We start from the raw sequence: 23,992 nt of genomic DNA on the forward strand, positions 1-23,992 counted from the left end.
TTTATCCATCTGACCGACACAGAGCAACATGAGCATTCAGACTCATCTCAGTGGCCAATTTTCATCACTTGGGTCCTGTGGTGAGGTCTCATTAGGGATATATCTGGCTCCTTAGCAGCTAAATGCTCAATTAAATGTGTGAAAGGATGAAGTCGGCAGACCTGCTTAACTAACAGGTGCTAACCAACTAAGTGCCATCGTTCCCCGGGGGATGAGGGATGTGTGGGATGTAGGGCCAAAACTGTTGGGACATTTGTTCATATGTGTCCATCTTTACACTGAACACACTGCCACATCGGTTGTTGTGGCACCAGCCTCCATTTTACTCTGAAGGCTAGCACAGGAACTGGTGCCGCCCCTGTTTCCCGTTGACTTCACTCCACGAACCCCTCCCTTCCTTCCCATTCACTCCTGTGCGGTGTTTTACACCGGGAGTCAAAGATGCGAGTTCCCACTGCGACTGGTGCGTCAGTGAGCGGATCCAGGAGCATACAGGCTGGGTCCACTCCTCCATGTGACATGAGCCGTGCGGCTGCAGCTCTTCACTCTGACCGCTGGTGAGCTCAATGTGTGTCGCCTGTTGCTTCTGTTTGTGTGTCTGTGTGTGTGTGTGTGTGTGTGTGTGTGTGTGTGTCTGTGGGTGTCTGTGTGTTTGTCTGTCCTCTGCTGTCATTCATTCTGTTTGTACGAAGGCATTCTTGCAGACGTCTGTGATGTATGATCCACACATGAGAGGATTTTGTGCGTGTGGACTTTTCTAAATCGTTGTGCATTGGATCGTTTCTGAACATCGCACAGCACAAAACTGTGGCTTGGTATTGGCATCTCAGGTAGGCTGGTGCGTGATATTTTCACAGGCGACATTCTGCCAGACGCCATTATAAAATATTCCATTTCATTTTTCTTTTGATAATAATCGAAATAAGACAGAATGAAAAATATATACAAATCTACATTTTAACAGTCAAATGGCATACATTAATTCGGCCCGCAATTAACCCATAATTAATTGATATTTTTTTTGCAATTTCCAACTTTATACGTGCTTCGCCTGCAGTTTCTTCCGACCATTTCCACATTAAATGCACCGCGGAGGGCGGCACCAAGCAGTGCGATTAATTTATCAAAGTTAAGATATCGAAGTAATATCTAAGCCTGGCTTCGTTAATTTAGTGCCGAATTACAACATCACTCCTCCAGAATAAGCACAGGTGTCTAAGTGTGCAAACGGCCCGACTGTTGTGTGCCAGTATAGATGGATTTATTAAATTGTGAAATAATTGTATGAAGTTCTGCATGACGTTGACGTTCTCTCCATTCATATCTTGTAACGAAGCAACTGTTCAGATAACGTTAGGTTTATTCGGATTGAGAGGCTGGTGACGTTACGTCTGATTGCGGAGCTCATCGTTCATTTGCTGCGGTCATAGACAGACAGTGTTAACTGAGCCGCGTCTTTAAATAGATCGAGAGTATTCGGCAGTTTAACGGTTGTTTTTCACGATGATCCAGCTGTTGCCTGTTGTGAGGCAACAGCTGGATCATCCAGAGATTCAGGGTGCACCCCCCATCCCCCGCTGTGCTCATATCAGGATTTACCGTGTTGATTCAGATCGTCTCATGCAGCCTTTCACAATCACAGCAAGCAGACTCCTGACAGACGAACGGGAAGCCCCAAACAGTGATGGAGTCCAGGCTCATTTGCATGGAGATGGTGGGAGCCAGTCTATTTAACGCAGTGTTGATGGTCAGAGTGTCTACACACACCCTGTCTATCAATAACTTTGAGAAAAACCTGACTCTTTGGAACACAGTCGGAGTAGCAAACCAATTCTGATAGCCGAAATCAAATTGCAGTCAGTCACATTACTTCAGTTCTTAGTATAAGCCAAACTGCATTAAGATTACACGTCATCAAATATGACAAAGCACATTTTCCTGTTTGTAAGATTATACTTCACATCTCTGACACATATTGTTTAATCACATTTTCAAAGTAAAGAACACAACTAATACTTCCACTATCATTTTCTTCTTTTTTACCAATCATGTTTTCATTTATAAAATGGGGGGAAAGTAGAGGAAAATGCCCAAATCAGTTCCCAGTGCAAAGGAAACTCATTTGTCTTTTCTAATAAAAGGTTCAAAGGAATGAAAGGCAATTATTCTTCACAGTCAAGTTGGAACTTGTGAATGAAGATCACGAAAAAGGAGATTGATTGACTTCGTCCGTTAGCAACATTGTTTTATAAGTGGCTGCAGGCAAGGAGACTTGCAGCAGCACAGGGGTCCATATAAATCTCCCCAGTGATCTTGTTGATTATTACCTCTGCCAAGGAGCTTGTCTTTTCACCCCTGTCTGTTCATATGTTTGTTGGTTTCTATGTTTGTTTACAAGTAAGATTCCTTCCACCAGATATCCATGAAATTTGGTGGAAGGATGAGATATGGGTCAGGAAAGAACCTTTTTTTTTTTTCTTTTACTTTATTGTGAGATAAGACTTTTTTATAGAGCTAGGTCTCAGACCTCAATTAAAAAAAGTTTATGTATCATTGATTATTGATTATTGTTATAAGGCTCAGAAGTTTGGTCAGATTTTTAGCCTTTTTTCTCTTGATGTGCTGTTTCTGTGTTGGAATCTTAAGACTGTGATTAATTTAGGTGAAGCCTCTCATTTAACACAATGCACTTGTAATTTGATGTATTTTTAACTTCCAAAAATGGTCTTAACATGTTTATGTTCCTTTCTGAGGCATTGTAATCGGGATGATATTGACGCCCAGCTCAGCTATGTTTTTAACTAACCCACTGTCCTCAGTAACCTTGTCTCAGCAACAGGGACATGGAGACATGGTCAGAATTAAGGGAGCAATGAATGTAGCCAAATATAGCGAGGTCCCTGAAGTAAACCTGCTCCACAGTGCTTGTGACATGACACTAGAGTGTCAGTTCACCTTTCAGCACCTGAAAGGGGCGGGCTTCAGGAGAAGTTGCTGTCCGTCCTTGAGGCATATATCTTTTTTCCGACCCACTTTATAAGAAACCACACCCACTTCTGTATGACCAAGGCCCTAACACTTACCAACACAGAAGTCTCGTAGAACATCTGACAGACCTGAAGATGAGTTCAGACGTTTCCCATTAAGTCTAATGGAGTTTGAGAGGTTCTGCCAGGAGAAATTAGCTAAAGCTTCTAGAGACTTACGCAACACGACTGGAACCTGTGATTGCTTTAAAAGGGCCTAAGTGTCTCAATTTTATTTTATTTTACAGAATTTGCAAAAATTCCGTAAACACATTTTTATGTTCTCATTATGGATGGAATGTAAATTTATGTTCAAAAAAGGATAATATTTATTTTAAATGAAATCTAACACACAGTGAAGTGAAGTGGTCTGAATACTTTATGAAGCCATAGAGTATCCACTTAACCTGTCTGGGGGAAATATGTTAATGTATTATATAAGCTGCATTAATTGATTTCTTTCTTGGATGAGCAGTCTCACAACATTTTCAGTCTCACTTTATAAAGTTGTTACTGCAAATACCTTCGCATCTGACTGACACAGAGCAAAAAGAGCATTCAGTCTCATCTCAGTGTCCAGTTTTCATTCACTTCCTTGGGTCCTGTGGTGGGGTCTCATTAGGAAAATATCTGGCTCCTTAGCAGCTAAATGCTCCACTGTGTTCACCAGCTCATCCTAGACTTTGGTGTTTGATGGTGGGGAGGTGTTGTGCACTGAGTGAATCAGTGCTTTTAGTGCCGCAAACCGCCTCCTGCTGTGACTGGAAGTGACAGTGATGATGAGCAGTGAGACTGAACCAAAACAGTACAACAGCAATCAGCCCAAAATGCTTAAACCATTGCAGAAATGTTTTCAATGGATTCAGCACTGTGAGCAACCCCTTTCACATTATACATGGTCACAGATAATATACATATATACAATCATCATTATGACAAACTTAAGGGTTAATCAGAAAAGATAGTCATTCTTAGGCCCACAATATACATGCTTTGTAGCCACACAAACGCATTGGCAACTGCGTCCACTCGTGACTGTTCTTATACTTACTGTTACTGGAGCAATCCAGCAGAGGGCACACCACAGAACTCACATTAAAGATTGTAGAACGCTTGGCTCTATATTCTTAACTCAAATTGATAATGTTAATGAGTTAATCTTAATAATAATAATAATTCTAGATGTGGCCACACCACCACTACTCGCCCGACCTTTGTGTGAGTATTGCATCTTGCATATGTGTCGTTTTAATGTCAGAGGATGTGCACAACCTACACAACCAAAGGAGGCAGGATACGCAAAGCAACCATCTTGCGTATGCGTATGACTTATTGTGCCGTTGTGATCTTTTTATTTGACCACAGTATTTGGCTCAACTCTAATCTCATCAGTCTTTTCCCCAGTGTCTTTATGCATCCCTTGTTCTGCGTAGAAGCAGTGTTGTCTATTTTATATTTTAGCCTGTTATCTGATGGACAACATGTAATCCCTCCTTCTTACAGACCAGGTGATCAGATGTTTCAAGATCTAACCGGTAAAGGAAGGGAAGCAGCTTTGCTGTGAGGTTTCGCAGGTTGCAGTGTATCAAAGCTGCTAGTCATGCCTTGTAATCCATTTTGCCTTGTGAAAGAAAAACAGTGGCGAGCAGAGGGACAGTAATGCCTCTCGCCGGCCGGCTAATGATTCTGATTGGGAGCTTTTCCCTTCACAGACATAGCACACACACAGTGATTGCAGGCAATTAAGATGCAGGTAGAGGCAACGCTATTTTCCTTTACATGTAAAGTGATGCTGGTCAACCACTACACAGTGGCAGAATTCAATGTCGTTATCCTACTCCCGATGAGCCCTGTTTACTGCTCTAATATAATATAGTTTATCTAACGTTAACAAACATTACAATAATGTGGAGCTTTATTCCTTGAAGCTAAATTTAAAGTAATTTTCTCTATAGCAGCAGAACAAGCTGTAAACACTTAATATTATCACCATATCAAGTTTTTTAGGCTAATGCATTTTATGTGGAGGACCACAAGTGCCACTGAAATAGCTATAAAGCATTTAATTAATCATTAACTCATTCTACATTAAAAAACACTCTCAAATAACCGTTTTACAAATGAATTCATGGATATTTAAATGTAGGGTAAAAAGTGGAAGTATGAAAACTATTTCCAATTGAAATATGAAATCAATAAATCATTCAAATTAGAAGAGGATGTACATAAACATAATGAATAAAAAAGTAAATATGTACACATTTTAAAATACATGAATAAATAAATGTATGAATAGAATATATGCATTTTTTTTTAAATACAGAGAAATGTATAAGATTACAGATTTTAATCAGGAATTTAAAAGGACAGTTAATAACTACATTTCCAGGTGTAGTTAAGACCTGCTTCATACTGAATCAACAGGGGCACATCCTTTTGATGCAGCAATTAAAGGTCAAAGGCATCATAGCGGCGAGCCCAGGCTCTCTTTTCATTCCTGAGAAACCATGGCTCCAACGGCTCAGCCTATCCCTTGATCAACTCAACCTAACGGGTAACAGTTCATACGTTCCACCAACCAAGGGGCATTCAAACTTTCTTGTTTTGAACAACTTCCGCCCTGTTGCTAGGCAACAGCAATATGGACAGGACGAGCTTGTGACGCAGATCACAGAAATACTCTGTAGACCCGACCATCTCGTTTTGGTTCAGCCATCGTAGACCACGTCCTCCGAAGGATTCAGACCCCGAATTGTTGAAACAACGGCCAAGGCCTCGGTGTGGTACACAGTCACTCAACCTTACAAAGTGGTTGGTCGGGAAGGCAGTACGATGCTGTCAGAAGTCTGTCCAAAACAGATATTACTAGTGGCAGAAACTTGGACTATGGGCAGAAAAGGTCTCTGGTTCGTCTCCACGGAGAAACAACAAAAAGACAAACCTGGATTGATCTGTCCAAAAATCCAAGAGGATTCTCCCTACCCTGTCTAGTGCCCCTGAGCAAGGCACCTTACTTCCCCAACATCTGCTCCCCGGGCGCCTTACATGGGCGCTCACTGCTCTGTGAATCCTGCGCACCAGATGGGTTAAAAGCAGAGGTTAAATTTCCCTACCCTCATGAGTGTGCCTGTGCATGTCTGTGCATGTGTTTGGGACAAATAAATGCATCATATGAACATTTCTATTTCTGAATTAAGTAGAGTTTTTTGTACTTTTGTACACGTTTTACCCGCATATGATCAAACCAGGGCTTACTGATTATGATCATACGTCGATATAATACTTTTCTATGGCGATTCATTTGCTGCATGTATTGGAGTCCCAGTCAAAACTCAAACAATCTGGAGCATCTTAAAGTCAGGTCAATCTGGTATAGAGAGACACTAGTAAATGCATTGTTTTTTTTCCAGTTTTAAATTGAGTGAATCTAATTCTGACGTCCCTTGGCAGCTTTCCTGATTACTCTCTTTCCCCTTTATTGACTGGTACGCAATCAATATTTAAGTGTTGAGAATAGACCATTGTGTGTTTGAAATCAAGAAGGGCCTCACTTAACCAGCACAGCACAGTGCAGCATCAACTGCAGCAGTGCTAGAACAGAGGTAACAGGTTGTGGAGCTCACACCCTCTCGCCCTGTGCAGAGGTTTGAAGTTTTCCTGGCTGTGTACATCCTCTTCCACAGCAATTCGACAGGAGATTTTATATGTACATTAATTTTAATATAATGAATTCTGAAGGAAAAAGGCCATGATATCGGTAACTTGAAGGTGTCAGAAAATGATAAGGCTGACAGATCGAAAAATAACTTAAGGAAAGATGTCACTATGGAACTAACCCATAAGATGCATTTAAGAGGATTTGGTTTTAAGATTTCCTATTTATTTGGGTAGTTGACGAATAAGGGTGAAACAGTACATTTTTATAAAAGACCTAATGAGGATTATAGTTTTATGAAATTATAATGTTCAAATGCTGATTTCTTTTTAAACTGCTAGTGTTCCGTGTATTTTTTGTAAATTTTTTGTATAATTTTGTATAATTCTTTTTGGTATAATTTCATTATTTTTTAAGCTTTTCTTATAGCTTCAGCCACAATCTGTCCTGCGGTGTGACATGTCACTATGACAAAATTAAAATATTTTACTATTATTGATTTCAAGTACAAATCAGGTATGTTTAAAGTTTAAGAAGTACTCTTACAGAATGACAGAATCACCACAGAACATGGCCGTCACACCACAGGACATTTTCATCCTAGTGGCCATTTTGAGTCATTGCTATACAAGACTGACCTTAGCTATTATGCTAACTGAATAATAACACAGTTTTAACCTTAATATGTTTAATTTAAAAAATATATTTTTTACAAATTTTGAACTACAGCCGTCACACTACAGGACTCAAAAAAGGACATTCATTGTCTGACAGACAGAGTGAAATTTATGAAATTTATCAGAGGTTAACACTCACTTGGTAGGGGGATAAACTAAGGACCCCTATAGGTGTCCATGTAACTGCCGTTTAAAAATATCTGATTTTCCATGTCACGCCACAGGACAGCATTTGTGTTACGAATATTTTACGGTATTTTGCTGAAAATACTAATATACTAGTTTTGTGCATACTAAAACCTAATATTAATAAAGTCATTATATACAATATAATGCATTGGCAATTATTAGCTGCTCCAGATATTTCTGGTTTATTTTGTTAATATGTAAATTGAATGCTTCACCTATGTTACGGTCACACCGCAGGACATTTTGCGTATTCACCTTAAAATATAATCAAAACATAACAGATATTTCATACAAAATCATAAGTTTAAAACAAAGTACCATAATATGTCTCACATCCATGTGTTGTTTAAGTGGCAAAATGCATCTAAATAAACATTTACACTTAATTACAGGAAAATCATGCGTCATGTCATCCACCCATTTATCATTTATGAAATAAATGACACGCTAAATTTCCCCTCTAATGGATTTCAGATCTGAGGTTAACAGAATTATAAAGTTGGCACTATTTATTGTCGTCTCATCTCATTTATATATCATGTATTTGTATCCATTACATATAGTTCATATAGCCAGTGGATCTTAGTAATGCCCCTGCACACCATCTATAACATGACTGTATGGACCTAAATAACAATTTGTTATTTGTGAAGAAGTTTAATTTTCACTAAAGCCATAAGTATTTATTCAACTATTGGTGATGCAGCATCTATCAAGTTACTTGTGAACCTGTTGGAGTCAACATACCTGTTCCAGTGTGTGCACTATGAACACTGACACCTCCCAAGTTCCCATTTATACACATTAGACTATAAATGTCATCTTCATTAGCTCAGGTTACTGTGTTATAATATGTTGACAACACCTCCACACAATTATTTTATGCACAGTGTAAGAAGAATGTACAAAGTTATTAAGGCTACATTTTGCCACAGAGTCCATCTTCAACAAAGTTCCAGATCAGTTATTAAAAAGGATTGTGACTTTATTCTACATTTTTCTACTGGAAAGCCCTAATTTTAAAGTTATTGCAAGTTAGTGTTATTGTCTTTCTTGTACCTAATCTCTTTCCTTATAACTATTTGATTCGCACTGATGCCATAAATATTTAAAAAGTGTCTCACAAATATGTAATTACAGTGTGATATTCAGAGATCGCACAATGTGTAACTGAGTCAAAAACAGAGTGCATCTTGGTTATAATGAACAACCTGTGAGGTGTCTGACAGTGGTTTCTGGACAATTGCACTGAGGACTAAGATTAGGCTTTGGAAACACAATACTCTTCAGTTGGATACATTTGTTGTTGCTTCTATATGCATCAGGGAGGCACAATGCAGTTTATGTGACTTGAAGGCTTGAGGTCTTAAAACTTAATATAGATCTACATGCCTAGAGCGTTTGGGCCCTTATTCTAAGACATGGCATTTGGTGTAAGCGATATAAAGACTTCACACAGCAGCACAGTCATGTCATCCTAAAGGCCCTTCAAGCTAAAGGCTCCGAAATCCATTTGACAGCTCTATATTTTTGGTTAGTCATGGTGGCTGTGAGGCTCCAAGGGACGACACTGTCAGTCAGTGCATCACTTTGGTTCAGACTGGGATGTTTCATTGTTTAATTTCAAGTGTGGTTTGAGTATTTGTTCTTTCATACACACATCACACAGATATTACCAAACCAGGGCTTCTTGATGACAAGTCTATATTTCGACCATATGTCTACATAATCTCTTTCTATGGCGATGTATTGGAGTCCATGTTGATTTGTCAATTTTCCAAAAGCAAGCATCTTTAAGTCAGGTCTATCCAGTATCGAGAGAATCAAGTAAAAACGTGTTATCTCTTTGGTTTTAAATTGAGTGAGTCTTGTTCAAAGGTCCCTTGGCAGCTTTCCTGATTACTCTCCTCCACTTTAATTGACTGGTACATAATCCATACATAAGTGGCAGGCGTTGCTGGAGTACCTCTGACTTGAGGCTTGTTTGGCTCGAAGGGATGGCAGCGTCAGTCAGTGCAACACTTTGGTTCTGGCTGAAACTACTGGATGGAATGCCAAGTGCCCTAATAAAAAAGGTCACTGTGCCAAGAACATAGTTCAGCCTTTAAATTGATTATGGGTGTGTTTTGGGGTGTAATGTATAATTAACCATCAGAATCCCATCTTAATTTTGTTTCCTATTTTTCAGAATTTCTATGTTTATACTTGCACAGGCACACCACAGCTAATTCCTTGTATGTGTAAATTTACTTGGCAATAATCCCTGATTCTGATCTTGGTGGGGTGTTATTACGATGCTGGATTTGCAAGATACTAAGAGAAACTGTCTGTCGTCATGCTCAGACCGACCACCTGTGTCTACACATGCAGTGTGCATATGAACTATCTTGATAATAAGCCTTTGAATTAAAGAAATGTTTTATCAGAGACCCATTGCTTTTCAAAGCCTCAATAGAAATGCACTAACAATGCATCTGACCACACCGCATTTTAGTACCACCATAATATCGATGGGCATGTTCTATTTAAACAGTGTCGGCTATTTTGGTTGTTAAAATAGCAAAGACACTTGAGCTGTGCTTGGCACTGCTTTGTACCAGGAGTAAGAAAGGGCCCGTAATGGTCCCATTGGATAATGTTTCACTTTCCTTGACTTTCCATCTACGGCCATGGTTGCTGTATAAATACTGACCATTTATTTACCATTTATTGTTTTTTTGCTTATACTATTTAAACATAGAAGGTGAACACAAATTGTATCTATAATTGTATTATTGAGGCATCTTCCAATGCTGAAATTAACACTTAGCTAATTTATAATCCTATCATCTTTATCTTTTGATCCCAGAATTGCTCTCCGGGGACGAATAAAGTTGATTTGAATTTGAATACAAAATATGCTTGTCTACTTAAAACTAAAATCAAACCATTGGTAAAACTCAAACAACACGGTAATTGGACTGCAGGTGTTAAAAGATGTCATAAAATGTGCCTGGCTTAAGTTTATCTTTCAGCCATTTTACACTATTGAATTTATCTTATTTTACTAAAACAATCTATTTCAAAGGTTTATGCATTACTGTAGAATAATTATACTTTATAGTATATATATTTCTAGTATTATACTCCCAATTTATAGAAGCTCGGTCCACTGGTGTCTGCCATTTCATTCTTGCAAGCCTTGGAAGCACTTGGATTAGCTAACTAGCAGCATGATCGGCTGCAAACACGTCTTCATGTGACTCCAGCTTCAGAAGACAGAAGATTGAGATGGATTGAGTTCATATATGATGGCAACGTTCCTGCCACCACTTTGAATCGGACTGTTTTATCAACCTGGGCCAATATAACGCTGGATTCTCTAAAAGGTTGTTATTGAAAGAGGGGTCGGTGCAATCTTTCCATGGCAATACTGAAGACGAGGGAAAAGTAAGTATTTTTTTTTTTATAATTCCGGTATTTGCTTCTTTTAGACATTTTGTGTGGAGGCTACTACCGTTAGCATGTTGTGCCGTGTGTGTGAGGGGTGGGGGGCTAGTATGTAGTGGTGGGGGATAGGTAGAGACTTTACAGGAGTTTTCATTAATCGAGGACGGCTGGCGAGTCCACGGTGAACGGTGACCACATGGCAGGTTCGTGAGTGTTGTGCTTGAAGTTAGCTACGGATGTTTGTAGCAGCTGCTAAGAGCTCCGGTTGTAGCTGCTGGAGCTTGAAGTTAGCTACGGATGCTTGTAGCAGCTGCTAAGAGCTCCGGTTGTAGCTGCTGGAGCTTGAAGTTAGCTACGGATGCTTGTAGCAGCTGCTAAGAGCTCCGGTTGTAGTTGCTGGAGCTTGAAGTTAGCTACGGAAGTTTGTAGTAGCTGCTACGAGTGTAGGCCGTAGCGAACCTCCAGCCCAGTGCTGCCGTGGGAAAAAAATCAGCGGCACAGTACTAACGGGAGGACACGCGAGCGGGGGTGGGGGGGAAGAGCGTGGAGAGCACAACACTCACGAACCTAACTTCCAGCTGCAGCTGCTGCTATGGCCGCTCGTTCAAGATACCGGAGTATGTTGTTGTCATAATGTGCGGGAATAGAACGATTATTCATTACCAGCCCTAGTTTGGGGAAATGTGTCCTTGTATCCTTGTATGCATGACAGTAGACAAACATGAATAACATTGCTGCTTTTGGTGTTCAGGCAAGCACATCGGTTCACGGTGCTAGGCTACATCACGTAGCATGCCAGACGGACCCACCAAAGATGCGCAAACATGGAACGCAGCTTTCTATGAAAACACTGCGACCTCACTACAAAAGTACAGGTTTGTTTACCCTCAGTTACTTCGTCATGTCATTGATTGTGTCTCCGTGTTAAAGTTGTAACAGCATCTCATTTGTTGTGACTCCATGGATATTGTGTCTGTTTTATCATAGGCACACAGAAAACTGTGCTGCACTGATGTCGGTGTTGGGACCTCAGCTGTAAGAGACCTTGCTTGGAGGAGGGAGAGGACAAGATGTGACGTGAGTGACTCAATATTTAATCTAAACATTTCAATAATCACATAGATTACCATCCTACACTTTTTTAGCTGTTGCAGCCTTTTGGTGAAATCTTTGTCGTTCTAATAGAATGGAATCTTCCAACCCTGTTCATAAGACACCCACATATATTGTCTTTGAAAACTGCCTCCTGGAGCTGTTTGAGGTGTGTCCTGTGTGTCGGCTGGGGACAGATGTAATATATAAGAAGGGCGAGTGCACAGCAAAGCCGGTGAAAGCAGATGCAATCTTCCATGATTCTTACAGGCTCTATTTAAAAGCCAAACAATGTACAAACAGTATGTGAAACATAAATAACATATCAATTAACTGCTGTCTTTAAATGGTCTTCACCATTTAAAGACCATTTATTTATCGTCTTCACGATAAATAGAATAATATAATTATAAAAAGAAAATAATAAATACAAAAAAGTGCAAAATGTCCAACTTTTCCCCCAATTTGTATTACAGATTACATGGATAACCTGTTGGACCTCATCTTTCACAAGGTTTTTCAGGACCCGGCCCCATATGTGAATGAGGTGCTGAAGATCTCAAAACCTGAGGATCTCTCTGCCTAGTATGAGAAACCTGACAAGCAGGAAGTTATAGCCAGCTATGTGTCGAGTTTCAATCAAGGGCAGGTCTGAACCCTGTATAACTTCCCTGAGCATCAGGGAACACTCTGCGTATCTGGAGCACCGAGCAGGAGGGCAGGACCACCCTGATTCTCCGGCCCAGAGGGCCTCAACACCAGCTCACAAAGCTTCTGTACGCCAAATCCCTCGAACGGCTGAGCAAAGTTCACATTGTATTTAGAGAATAAAAGGTGACACACAAATATAAAGTGTTCCTTTGTTTACAGTATAGCTACTGATGGCACAACTTGTATTTTTGCAATGAATGTATTTATAATACTTGGTATTTTTTGTATTTATTACCTCTGTCCCAGCCAGTACATTTAATAACTATGATTAAAAAGCTCTGTGGCAATCTTTCTAGCAATCTTTCTGACAATAAAAGTTTATAGAAACAGTTGTGTGCTTTTAATGTTTGATATGTAACATGTCAACAATTGACACGTGTAAGATGAGCAGTTAGCAAAGTAATACAGAGGGAAGAGTAATTTATGTATTTTATTCCTCAGTCATAATGTTATTGCAGAAATGACTGATATCTCATGCATAAAAAAAAACAAAACTTACTGCTCTATTCCTTTTAGACATAAAGGCCCATAATCTGCCCTATAGATGTTTAATGCATTCTGTAGTGAGAACACATTCAAACACACAGGCTAATTAATGGAGGTAAAAACGTTATGTCCTACACCTCCATGAGGTGTGAGAAGGGGGAGGGATGGGGCCCTCAAAACGGGTCGATCTGAGGAGGGCTGTTTTAGACAGAGTAAAAAAAGTGCTGTTTTAAATTATCCTTGTGGTATTTTTACCAAAAAATGTTACAGACATTTCATTAAGACCCCAAGGAACCATATCAACTGTGGTGAAATGGGCATAATATGTCCCCTTTAACTGATGTCCATACTGCAAACCAAGTCTCACTGGTTTGACGTGCACATGTAGGTAAATGGACTGTGTTTACCAATATACCATGTCCAGCATGCTGACACTGGAATTATCTAACACTGCTAATTAACATCAACAAGACTGAAATGATTGGGGGGGTAAAGCAGGTCAACCAGGGCCGAAGTGCCCATGGACAAGATACTTACCCCCAAATTGCTCCTGGAAGCTATGCTGTTCTCATAGATAAAGTGCTGCCCATTGATACACTGTAATAATGGGGGAATGGTAATAATCTGTACTGTAAAGCGCTTTAAGTGGATATCCAGACTGGAAAGGGGCTTTATAAACCATTTACCAACATGAGGGGCATGGAGGTGCAGTAGTTAGCACTGTCACCTCCCAGCAAAATGGTTCTTAGTTCCAACCTGATGGCAGACCAGGGCCTTTCTTTGCGGATGCATGTTACCTCTGGCTTCCTACATTCAGACTAGACTATATTCAAGGAGTGGATGTGAATGGTGGAAAGATGAATGTTGGAATGTTGTTTATCTCTGTATGTTTGCTCGTCGATTCTTTCCTGTCAAGGCTTGTCCACCGGTATTGGCTCCCGCCCCAATGATCCTCAAAAGATAGGCTCGATAGATAAGGTTGGTAGGCTGCAAAGAAGGTGCCAGGTCTCAGTGTCAGATAATGAATATACAAGTCTCATCTATGGAACTCTCTTAGGGTATAGCCTAGGCGTAAACCATTTACCTGGAATATGGGAGCACAAGTAACCGGAAGAACCCAAAGCCATTATATTTGTAATGACACAGACTGACCTGCCTTATCATCTTTCTGAACTCCTTTGCAGATAAGGATACAGCTATGGGCAGCTGCGAAAAAGGAGAATTTGTAACAAACCTCACAATCAAATAAGTGAGCATCTAGAGAAAGCAATTGCACCATTACTGCAGGATCCTGGATCCCCATCTGAGGACATGTATAACCTCACGTTCTCATAGAGGACTTAGAGTAAATCAGAATGAAACATCTATAGTGCATGGGTGCTGGAAGAGATGTGACAAGCAGTTGCAGTAAAAACAACACAAACTTTAAGGTCTCTGCATCCGGTGGCTGTACCTTCAACTGTTCAAAACATCATATTGCACACAGTACAAATGCTGAGGTGTTTTTGGCACTGAGTATGTGTTTTACAACTACATCTACCCAGTGTCTCTTATTCACAATTTGCACAGTTTTTGGTATTTTCCCTTTCAGCATCACCATGTGTTCCCTCTGTCAAGGACAACAGGGAGACACAACACAACAGAAACATTTTGTTTTTGCTTTTGAATACACTGCTTTTATTATCAAGCAAAACCTTGATTTAACAGTGCAGCTCTTCTAATCGAGTCAGCCCTTCCCAACTCCAGTTTCATGTGTGCATTCTAAGCCAATAAGAAAGAGGGTTGAGTTGCCGTCTTTGTTAATGATTATATCCCCGGCAAGACATCTTATGTAAATGTTACTTCTCTTGAATATGTAGCTCTTCTATTTGAGTTTGATCCTAAATATCTGCAGGCTTCATAAATACTGAACATTTCCTGATGACTTTACTGAAGCATAGTCTCTAAGGGTCAGGATGACTGTAGTTATTGTTGGTAAATTCAACTTTCATGTTATGATGAGGATATTTCTGTTTGTGACTGACTTAATCCATCTCTTTTGTCTTAGACAATGAGCTGGTAGATCATTCAAGTTTTAACCTTACAGTTGTTATTGATGCCATTGCCCCAACAAACGGGCAATTGTTGGTCTTTGGTAAGTAAATGTTTCAATGGAGAAAAGCCACAGGCGTCAGATAGAAAAACAAAGACCGGAAAAACTGTATAAACAGATATCTCCATGTGGAACTGAGAATTACAATTAGACTTTTTCTCTGACATTATTCCCAAAAACGATACCTCTCAGATCACAAAGTTAAAATTCCACATGCTAAAGTAACATTCGGTTTTAACTCTCCATATACATGGATAAACAAAGTTGGAACATATCAAGCAAACTGCAGGTCTACTGCCCTTTGAAATGATTTTTGTTGAAACGTGTTCGACAAATTAATTTGCCTTGTCTGGAGATGGGGAAGTTGCCATTTTTCGTGTCATCGGACAACTTGAGATGGTTTTTGTTGGTCATGTTCTTCGAAACAATACTGTGAATAAACAACACTACTACTTGAATCGTGTCATTTTCTAATTTGTCAACAATCAATTCAAGTTAATGTACTTACAGATTTTCTGATGAATAGAACAATAAATAAAATGCTGCACAGGAATAAGAGCAGGCTACAAGCATCCCTTAACCTCAATGGCTCAACTTGTCTTTCTGTTTGATCTTGTTTCAGGCCTGAAACCAGCATGATCCTAACAGTTCAAACTCCAGTATCTCCAGTGGGCAGACAGTGAGGACCAGTAGCCACCATGCAATGTGTGTAAGGGACCAGTGGTGGTGTTGTGGGCCCAGGCGGGATGCTGTTGACGGCCAGTCAGTATGACCTTGCTGGACTTGTGGCTGTCGCGCTCCATCCCCATGTGCCTGCTCCTTCAGAGCCTTGTCCTCATGGCCCTGTGCTTCCCATCGGCCAGCATGTGCCCAAAGGGCTGCATCTGCCAACGCGACCCCCACCTCCATGGCCTCAACGTTACCTGCAGTCAGTCCCGCCTCAAAGAGATCCCCCCCAGCCTCCCGGTTGATACAGTCCTGCTGAGGCTGGACCACAACCAAATTGGAGCCGTGCCTGATCAAACCTTCCATGGACTTAGGCTATTGAGGGAGCTCAATCTTTCATACAACGCAGTGGAGACTTTGGGCGAAGCAGCCTTCAGTGGCATAGAGGCGACCTTACAGGTGCTGGACCTCTCCCACAACCGTATCACTAGCGTACACAAGGATGCCTTTGCTCGGCTCAAGGCCCGCGTCATAGTGGACGATAACCCCTGGCATTGTGATTGCGCCCTCCAGCAGGCCATCAGTGGAATGGCCCACAACCACGAGGCTGCTGCTAGGGTTCTTTGCAGGAGCTCGGAGCTTCTTGACCAGGAGGGAAGACCTTTCATGGCAGTGGATACTGACCTCTGTAACCTGGCCAAAAGGACCACAGACTATGCTATGCTGGTGACCATGTTTGGTTGGTTTGCCATGGTCATTTCATATGTGGTGTATTATGTTCGACAGAACCAGGAGGACGCCCGACGCCACCTGGAGTACCTCAAGTCTCTTCCTAGCAAACCCAAGAAACCTGACGAGGCTGACGACATTAGCACTGTTGTTTGATTGCTGTCACAGTGACTGAGTCCATCACAAACCTTATAGCCACCAAAATGTTTATGTGACAGGACCCCCTTTTAAAGTGTGTTTACTATTTGTAATACTAGTGATGTGAGCATCAAATTGCTGATAAATCTTTGTATTTTGGAAATATTGTTGTATGTCCCTAACCAGGGTTTGCTCATGACCGATTTGAGATGCGATGAGAAGGGAGGCCACAGACTAACACTCTAATACCAACATTATCTTTTCTACAGAAATTAATTATGGAGTTTTGAATATTTGAATCTCAGGTTTAAATATTGATATGAAAATTGCTCTTTTTAAATGAAATTTGGAATATATGATAAATAAGAAATATATTTTTAAGATAAAAAATCCTATTGTCTATTTCCCAGAGCCCTGGTTTTGGTGTCTCAGTCCAAAGTAAGATATATTTTGAGTTTTTTTAAACACTTGTTAAACCAAGTGCATCCTCAATTCCCAGAGAAATCAAACATAAATTACAATATTTAAAGATTGTAGTTATTACAAATTATTTCAGAACTTGGAGCCCTATATTTTAAGGGAGACTAATTGTCTTCACATTGTGTCTATCAAAGCTTTGAATATATAGGGTGTGTTTACATCCTTTTGATTAAGAAAAATCAAACTTAACACAATATAGTCAGACATGTTGGATTTCAATGAAACATTCAGTGAATGATCTCATTAAGTGGCTACAGAGATTTCGGCGGAAGCCTCATTTTGGCGAATAAAAGAAAAAAATAAGAAATAAAGAAATTCTGACTTAAAATCATTTGATACATAGTTAAACTTTTTACTCTGTGGATGAAACTTATGGAATATTTAAAAAGAGTTTCACAACAATCCCAACTTTAAAACAATCAATTATTATATTTTGAAATGGTATTTGGACCATGGTGGTGCCAGTGGACCAAGGGCCAGTTTTGACTGCGTACCATAGAGGTTAGAGTGAACAAACCAGACCAGGGAAAGTATAGAACATTCAACTTTTAAAATCACAAGAAACACAAAATAGGTACAGATCCATAGTGTATAATTCATTGTGTTTATTGATATATTTAGATAGCAGCATTTTAAACATGAAAGGTTTTGAATGAAATTATTAAGTATGTAATCATGGAGGAAAAATGTTATTGGAATTATCAAATCATAATATCAAAGGTTTTGCATTCAAATGTGAATTTCCGTCATAATGAAAAACTGCCCTTTTTTGTCATGGTGACGTCAAGAAAATTACCATACCATAAGACAATATGCCAGTTAGTGGGTCCTTGTAATTGACAGCCGGATTATCACCCACAAGAACAGCAATTTGCTTAAGACTATAAATACCCTTAAACTTTAGAAAGTTGATCTTGGCAAACAGCATCTAGCAAATGTGACATTAACAAGTCAGAAGTATTTTTAATGGAAAATAGTTATGTACATTATGCCCATGAAAAGTTCAGATGTGTATTTCAATTTGTTCTGAATGTGAATTTTTACTGAAACTTTTGTATTTGCTGGTTAATTTGACTTCAGCTGATGAGACTCTGAATGTTAAGATACGGCATCAATAGCATTTTAAGGTGTTTCTAAAAATCTGTTCCTTGACAAAATAGTAAGAAAAATATTATAATAGTGAAAATAGTGTAACAAAAATTAATAACAATAACTCAAGGCCAAATTACGAACATTTCCAAGCTTTTGACCGCATCCTACAGTCTGTATCAGTGGTTGTCAAGTTGTCATCACATGAGTGTCTGTAAGTTTGAAAGGGTGACAAAATTGGACATATACCATTTCTACTCAGAAAGGATTAGATAATAAGACACCCACACCAACTGAAAACCAGGAGGAACTTTGCTAAATCAAGAGACACAACAGATGCATTCTAATGAGACTCTTACATGGCTCAGCTCTCTGAACCAGCATTTAGCACCTTAGGATAAGGTAAGGAAAGACACAACTGCCTAGACCGGGCATCCTGTGCAGCAGCTCTGGGGAATGTCACATTGGTGAAGGACCCTCGACACGAGTCCAAATGAATGCTGACATCATCATTAAACACATTTTTGTGTACACTTAATTCAAAATGGTCTCAGCATTGACTGGGAATGGCTCAACGTCATCATCCAATTACCAGTCGATGGCTAGAGAAGATTCAAGGACGCCATCTGCATACAACATGAGAGAACATATTTGAACATTCCTAGTGGCCTAGAAATCCCATTCAAATTAGTTGATTCTGCACCTCACACTTTAGCTAATGCCAGTGTTCAGGGCCAGTATAGGTTGTAGTATACCTTTTATGATGACATTCAATGACAATAGAGCAAACACAATCTGCAGATTATGACTGAGATTCTAATGAATTCTCTGAAATAGGCTTGTCCCACACAAATGTTGTCTGTCCTGAAGGGTCCTGTGTAGTCTGAAAGGTTCTGTTCTGACCACGACATGAGTTTTCTGAGATAACACATCAGTTTCCAATCCTGTTTGATTTCACTAAAGCCAAGATCAAGATGTGGTTCTTGTTGTGCAACTTGGAGACAAGTCTCAAATGGGAGGAGAAATACAAGGATATAAGGGTTCAATGAAAAGGCAAATAGGCAATAAAAAAACACGTTTTGACGAGGGGCCATCGTTTGCACACAAGTGTTTAAGACGAGGGGTAAACTCTGGTCCTTGTCTAGCTCGATCACTCGTGTGCGCTTGTCAGCTATTTTGTCTACTTTCACAGATCTTTTAAGCTATAGTAATCTTGTAATCAGCACATCTTGTCTGAGATCAGATGTTTTGTTCGTGGAACCTTGCAGCTACATGAACACAGTCAGGGACAAGAAACCCTTTGTGGTTGGAGCAGCACAACCACGGTGAGACTTCCAAAGGCTTGTAGTGTGCACTTGCCCAAAGTAGGCCTTGAGTTGAGATTATTTTGTCAAGAAAACAAAGAGTGTCTTATATGGTGTATGCAAGGGTTTTGGTATTGGTGAAGCAATACCTTTTAGAGAGGCTGTGTTGTACTGAACATTTCCTCCTACAGTTTGTGAAGTCTATGTTGTTGTCAGTGTCTATTGTTACATGTATGTCTGCACTGATCAGAAGAAAGCACTAAATGTAAGATTCCCTGGACTCTTCTTGTTGGTGTTTTGTGTTTGAGTCGGTCCTTGAGAGTCACAGCTGGACATTGTTACAGTTTGCTTTCCCATGACACCATTTTTTCTAACCAGACAGATTTGTCAAATATGGAGATTGCAGACCACACTATGCAATGATGTCGGTCATCACATTCCTATTGCAAGTCAAGCTGCCAGTTCGTTGCATTATTTTCCCTTTAATAACACTGTGGATAGTGATGTTCTCGGCAGCGAAGGAAGAGAAAACTCATTACTGTCACTGAAGCGCACTAAAGCATATACTGTAGGATCAGGGAAAGACGATAAAAGTCACGTGGAAGATAAGACTTACATGTAAAAGTACAAGAGATTTGATTTTCACCAAAAACTACTTTTAAATAGTATAGTATTCATGACCTAAAGAAATCCTGCATGACATGTTGGATAATAGGTGTCGGTGGTATCTTGTGAAATTTCTTTTCAGTTAATGTTTTAATTGTTTGTCACATTTTTGTACAGTAATGGTTGTTAAAATGGCGTCTTAGGGGGTATACAATGAGAATATGTGGTAAGAGAACTCTAGGATCACATGTACATAGGAACGTTCATGTTGTGTAAAATACTTGAAATCCCTTTAATTAGTTGTTCTTGAATGTGCTACACCCCTTAGCGTGGTCTTGTAGAGGCAACTCCATACTCCTCAAGACAAGATCCGAATAGTCTATAAAATGCATGTACAATGTCATGAAGCACAGTGTAGCCAAGGACCCGAAAGTATTTCTAAGTGCCTGAATACTTATCCTACCATTTTATTTTTTTATTTTAATATTTTATTATTTTTCCACCTCTGGTTTTTGTTCCCAACACTCTTACTTACGGATTCTCACTGTTTCATGTATCTTTTAATTTTGTTATAAGTTATAAAAAAAGAAACTATCACCTGTGTTGATGCAACATGTTTTAATTGAATTCTAATATATCATATTGCAGTTTTCTGTGCACAGACAGAGCGGTGCGTACGATAGCCTAATTCACAGTTGACCCTGACTGTAGTGGATCTGTTGTAATGACACGGCATATAGAAAATGAAATAAAGACATTGGTTCGTGGTATGTGTGGTTCTTCTTTTGCTGTAAAAATACACAGCCGGATTAAGCAGATTTTTACACAGATAACAAATACGTGTCAGTGTCTACACAGGCTGCGTTTGGTATCCTGAGAGCCTCCACACAGCCTCCAAATTGTGCCTTTATTGTGTTCCTTGAAAAAGAAAGGATATTAGATGAAATATTATATATGGTAATTGTGTTGCTAAAATTAGTTTAGTGATGTTTGAAGGTTTTCATTTTTGTCATTATTTCTCGGGAAACATGGTAGCGTCACAGCAAAAAGCTTCTTGGTTCAAATCTCAGGGCCGCTCTGTGTGGAGTTTGCATGTTCTCTCCGCGTCTGTGTGTTTTTCGGGGGAACTCCGCCTGCCACGGATCAAAGACATGCAGACTAGTGTGTGGGAGACTCCAACTTAACCTAGGTGTGACTGTGAGTGGGAATGTTTGTTTGTGCCTGTATTCCGAGTTTGGGTACATGTCTGAAAGCAGCTCTTTGTGTCAGCACTAGCAACCTGTCCAGGGTGTACCCTGCCTCTCTCCCGAATGTCAACTGGAATAGGCTTCCTGGCCCCTGCCACCCTTGAAGGATGAGAGGTGTTGATAATGAATGGACTATATGTGTGCAGAGAACAGGTGGATGGAAATGCACTTATGGAGAGTTATGTTTATAGCTGACATTCATTAAGCAGAGTTAATTACAGCTGCTATCATTTATCATTTAAATGGAAAAGCCCATAAAAAGATTCATAAAAGATATTCAGCTAATGAACTTTGATTGTGTTCAGTTCCTCTATCAACCACTAGACCATTCTATAATTCACTGAGATGATTCATTCATGACTGAAAGCTAGTATCTTCCCCTCTCACAGGAGGTATTTAAAGTGTAAAGCACAAGTGTAACTATTAACCACAACGACGGCTACCTTTTTAACTGTTTACCCTTCTGTGAAGCAAATATCAATGAGAAGTCTTTTTCTTGTGAGCTGGAATTACCTATTATTTATCTCTGAAAGCATGTCTGTTGACACCAGTAATTGTTGAATAATGAACATTACAATCCACAGAAATATTTGAGCTGTATACCTCATTCAGCTTATGTGACAACCTGCCTTATAATGGAAATGTCTCTCACATGGGAGGAAGCCAAGCATTTAATACAATGTCTAATTTCTCATCGACTGAAATTCAATTAAAAACAGTGTTTCCCTGTCGCCTTTTACAGAGACACTGCATCCGATTGAAATTAAATGAAAATTGATGTGCTCTCAAATTCTCTCCACTCCATCATTGATTCACTTAAAGAGAACAAAAGGTATCCAGTCTGCAGGCGCTGTGACTTTGAGAAGGTAGAAAGCACGACCTTCAGAGCCATGAAAATGCAAGAGCTTCACTTTCTGTAGTATTCAGAGGTTTACAATTAGGTAAATGCTCTATTTCTTGTTCCCAGTCTTTAGTCCATAGTTCACCTCTAATTTCCTCCTAAATGAAGCACAGGCAAGTCCCTCCACAGCCAACAAGATCTCTCAGGAGAAATTTCACTCCTCTGTTTTAATTTTCTTTTGCCTCATCACAGGAAACACAATTTGCTCTGTATCATTTCATAATTGCACTTAAATGTACTAGTTCATATGAAGCCTGGGCAGTAACGATCACTGGGACGTGTTAATCTTTGTGTCAACCCTAACTTGGACTTTGAATGTATAAAAGTCAAGTGGGAAACTGGATGCAACACAAAACAGTTTCCAGAAGTCTGCGAGATATTTACTCTACTTTTCATTTTATTTACAACGTTAGCAAACATTTTGGTAAGTAGTGAACGGTGTTCATAGTTTTACGTGTTCTTCAATCTGGCATGATGTTGATTGAGTACATTATTGTCCCATTTAGTATCAACAGGATGATAAATCCCAGTATGCATTTGGGCACAGATATCGTGTCAGCCATGGGTGCAGGTGGCAAGTGGGTGTGCAGTGTCCTCGAGCTCCCAGTCAGGCTCCACCCCGCACTCCCCAAATATGGTTACATCTGGTGTTAAGATAAGATGATCCTTTATTATGCAACAAGTAGCATGCCATGCTTCTAAATGTAAAGAATAAAACTATATAAATGGATTCAAACTAATATGTACAATTGTACGGTACAGAATATGTACCGTGTGAACAGAGAGAAAATGTATTGCACATTTAGCCATTGAGTTTCACAGACAGAAATGTATATTGCACTGTTAAAAAGTGAAAAAAAAAAAGGTGTTGACCAAAATGCCAAAATGTCGGCTTCAAAACAGAAAACCAAAGGGTGGCATCATGGTGGGTTGCCACTTGATTTAAACAACCCTGCGGGGCCAAGGGGAGTGATGTTGCACTTATTCCCTCTGGTAAATAAGGAAAAGTAATGGGAAGGTGAGAGTTTCACCTCCGCTGGGTTAATGAGAAATGCAATGTTGTGGGATTTTCACCACAAGTAACAGCATTCACAATATATGCATACTCCTTTAATCGCTGGTTGCTACAGCTTTAATATTGTTGAGCTTGTAATAAAATGAATGGATCAACAGTTATTTGAATGGCATGATCCTGAAAATGTAGAATCTTAACATCGAGCTATACAGGCTTTTCTCACACATTTGTCACAGTGGGGGGTCTGATTGGTGTTGGCATCATGTAATTTCAGAATTTGTCACGCTGGAAGAATCACACCAGACTCCAGTGTGATTCAGCACAGCGAGAGTGCTTGGTATTCCCTACACAAAGTATGGTACGCGTTTCAAGCTGTTCTTTTACAGTTGGCGTCCACATTAGACAGCGGGTGAGGTTTGCCCTGTGGAAACATCTGTGTTGAGTCCAAGACACCGAGGCC

The 23,992-nt window shown here is 39.8% G+C and overlaps 1 protein-coding gene and 1 long non-coding RNA gene across 4 annotated transcripts; both read left to right on the forward strand.

The window, feature by feature from the left end:
- The first annotated feature begins 420 nt into the window (after positions 1 to 420).
- lrrc3b (leucine rich repeat containing 3B) lies at positions 421 to 21,131 on the forward strand. Its single transcript, XM_062409105.1, has 2 exons — positions 421 to 557; positions 15,980 to 21,131. The coding sequence occupies exon 2, from the start codon at positions 16,126 to 16,128 to the stop codon at positions 16,906 to 16,908; it is 783 nt and encodes a 260-aa protein (XP_062265089.1). The 5' UTR covers positions 421 to 557; positions 15,980 to 16,125; the 3' UTR covers positions 16,909 to 21,131.
- On the forward strand, positions 10,747 to 13,112 carry LOC133972052 (uncharacterized). Of its 3 annotated transcripts, none has more exons than XR_009924421.1 (4): positions 10,747 to 10,976; positions 11,728 to 11,851; positions 11,964 to 12,053; positions 12,545 to 13,112. It is a non-coding gene; the product is annotated as an uncharacterized LOC133972052 (long non-coding RNA). The 3 variants fall into 3 exon arrangements; XR_009924422.1 differs by lacking the exon at positions 10,747 to 10,976 and adding an exon at positions 11,097 to 11,179; XR_009924420.1 differs by lacking the exon at positions 10,747 to 10,976 and adding an exon at positions 11,228 to 11,593.
- Positions 21,132 to 23,992: the final 2,861 nt, after the last annotated feature.

This window comes from Platichthys flesus, chromosome 17 (assembly GCF_949316205.1).
Source record: "Platichthys flesus chromosome 17, fPlaFle2.1, whole genome shotgun sequence".
Lineage (NCBI taxonomy): Eukaryota > Metazoa > Chordata > Actinopteri > Pleuronectiformes > Pleuronectidae > Platichthys > Platichthys flesus.

What these genes read in the sequence shown, in the direction of transcription:
- lrrc3b (XM_062409105.1), top strand. Translation starts at nt 16,126, where the DNA reads ATGACCTTGCTGGACTTGTGGCTGTCGCGCTCCATCCCCATGTGCCTG.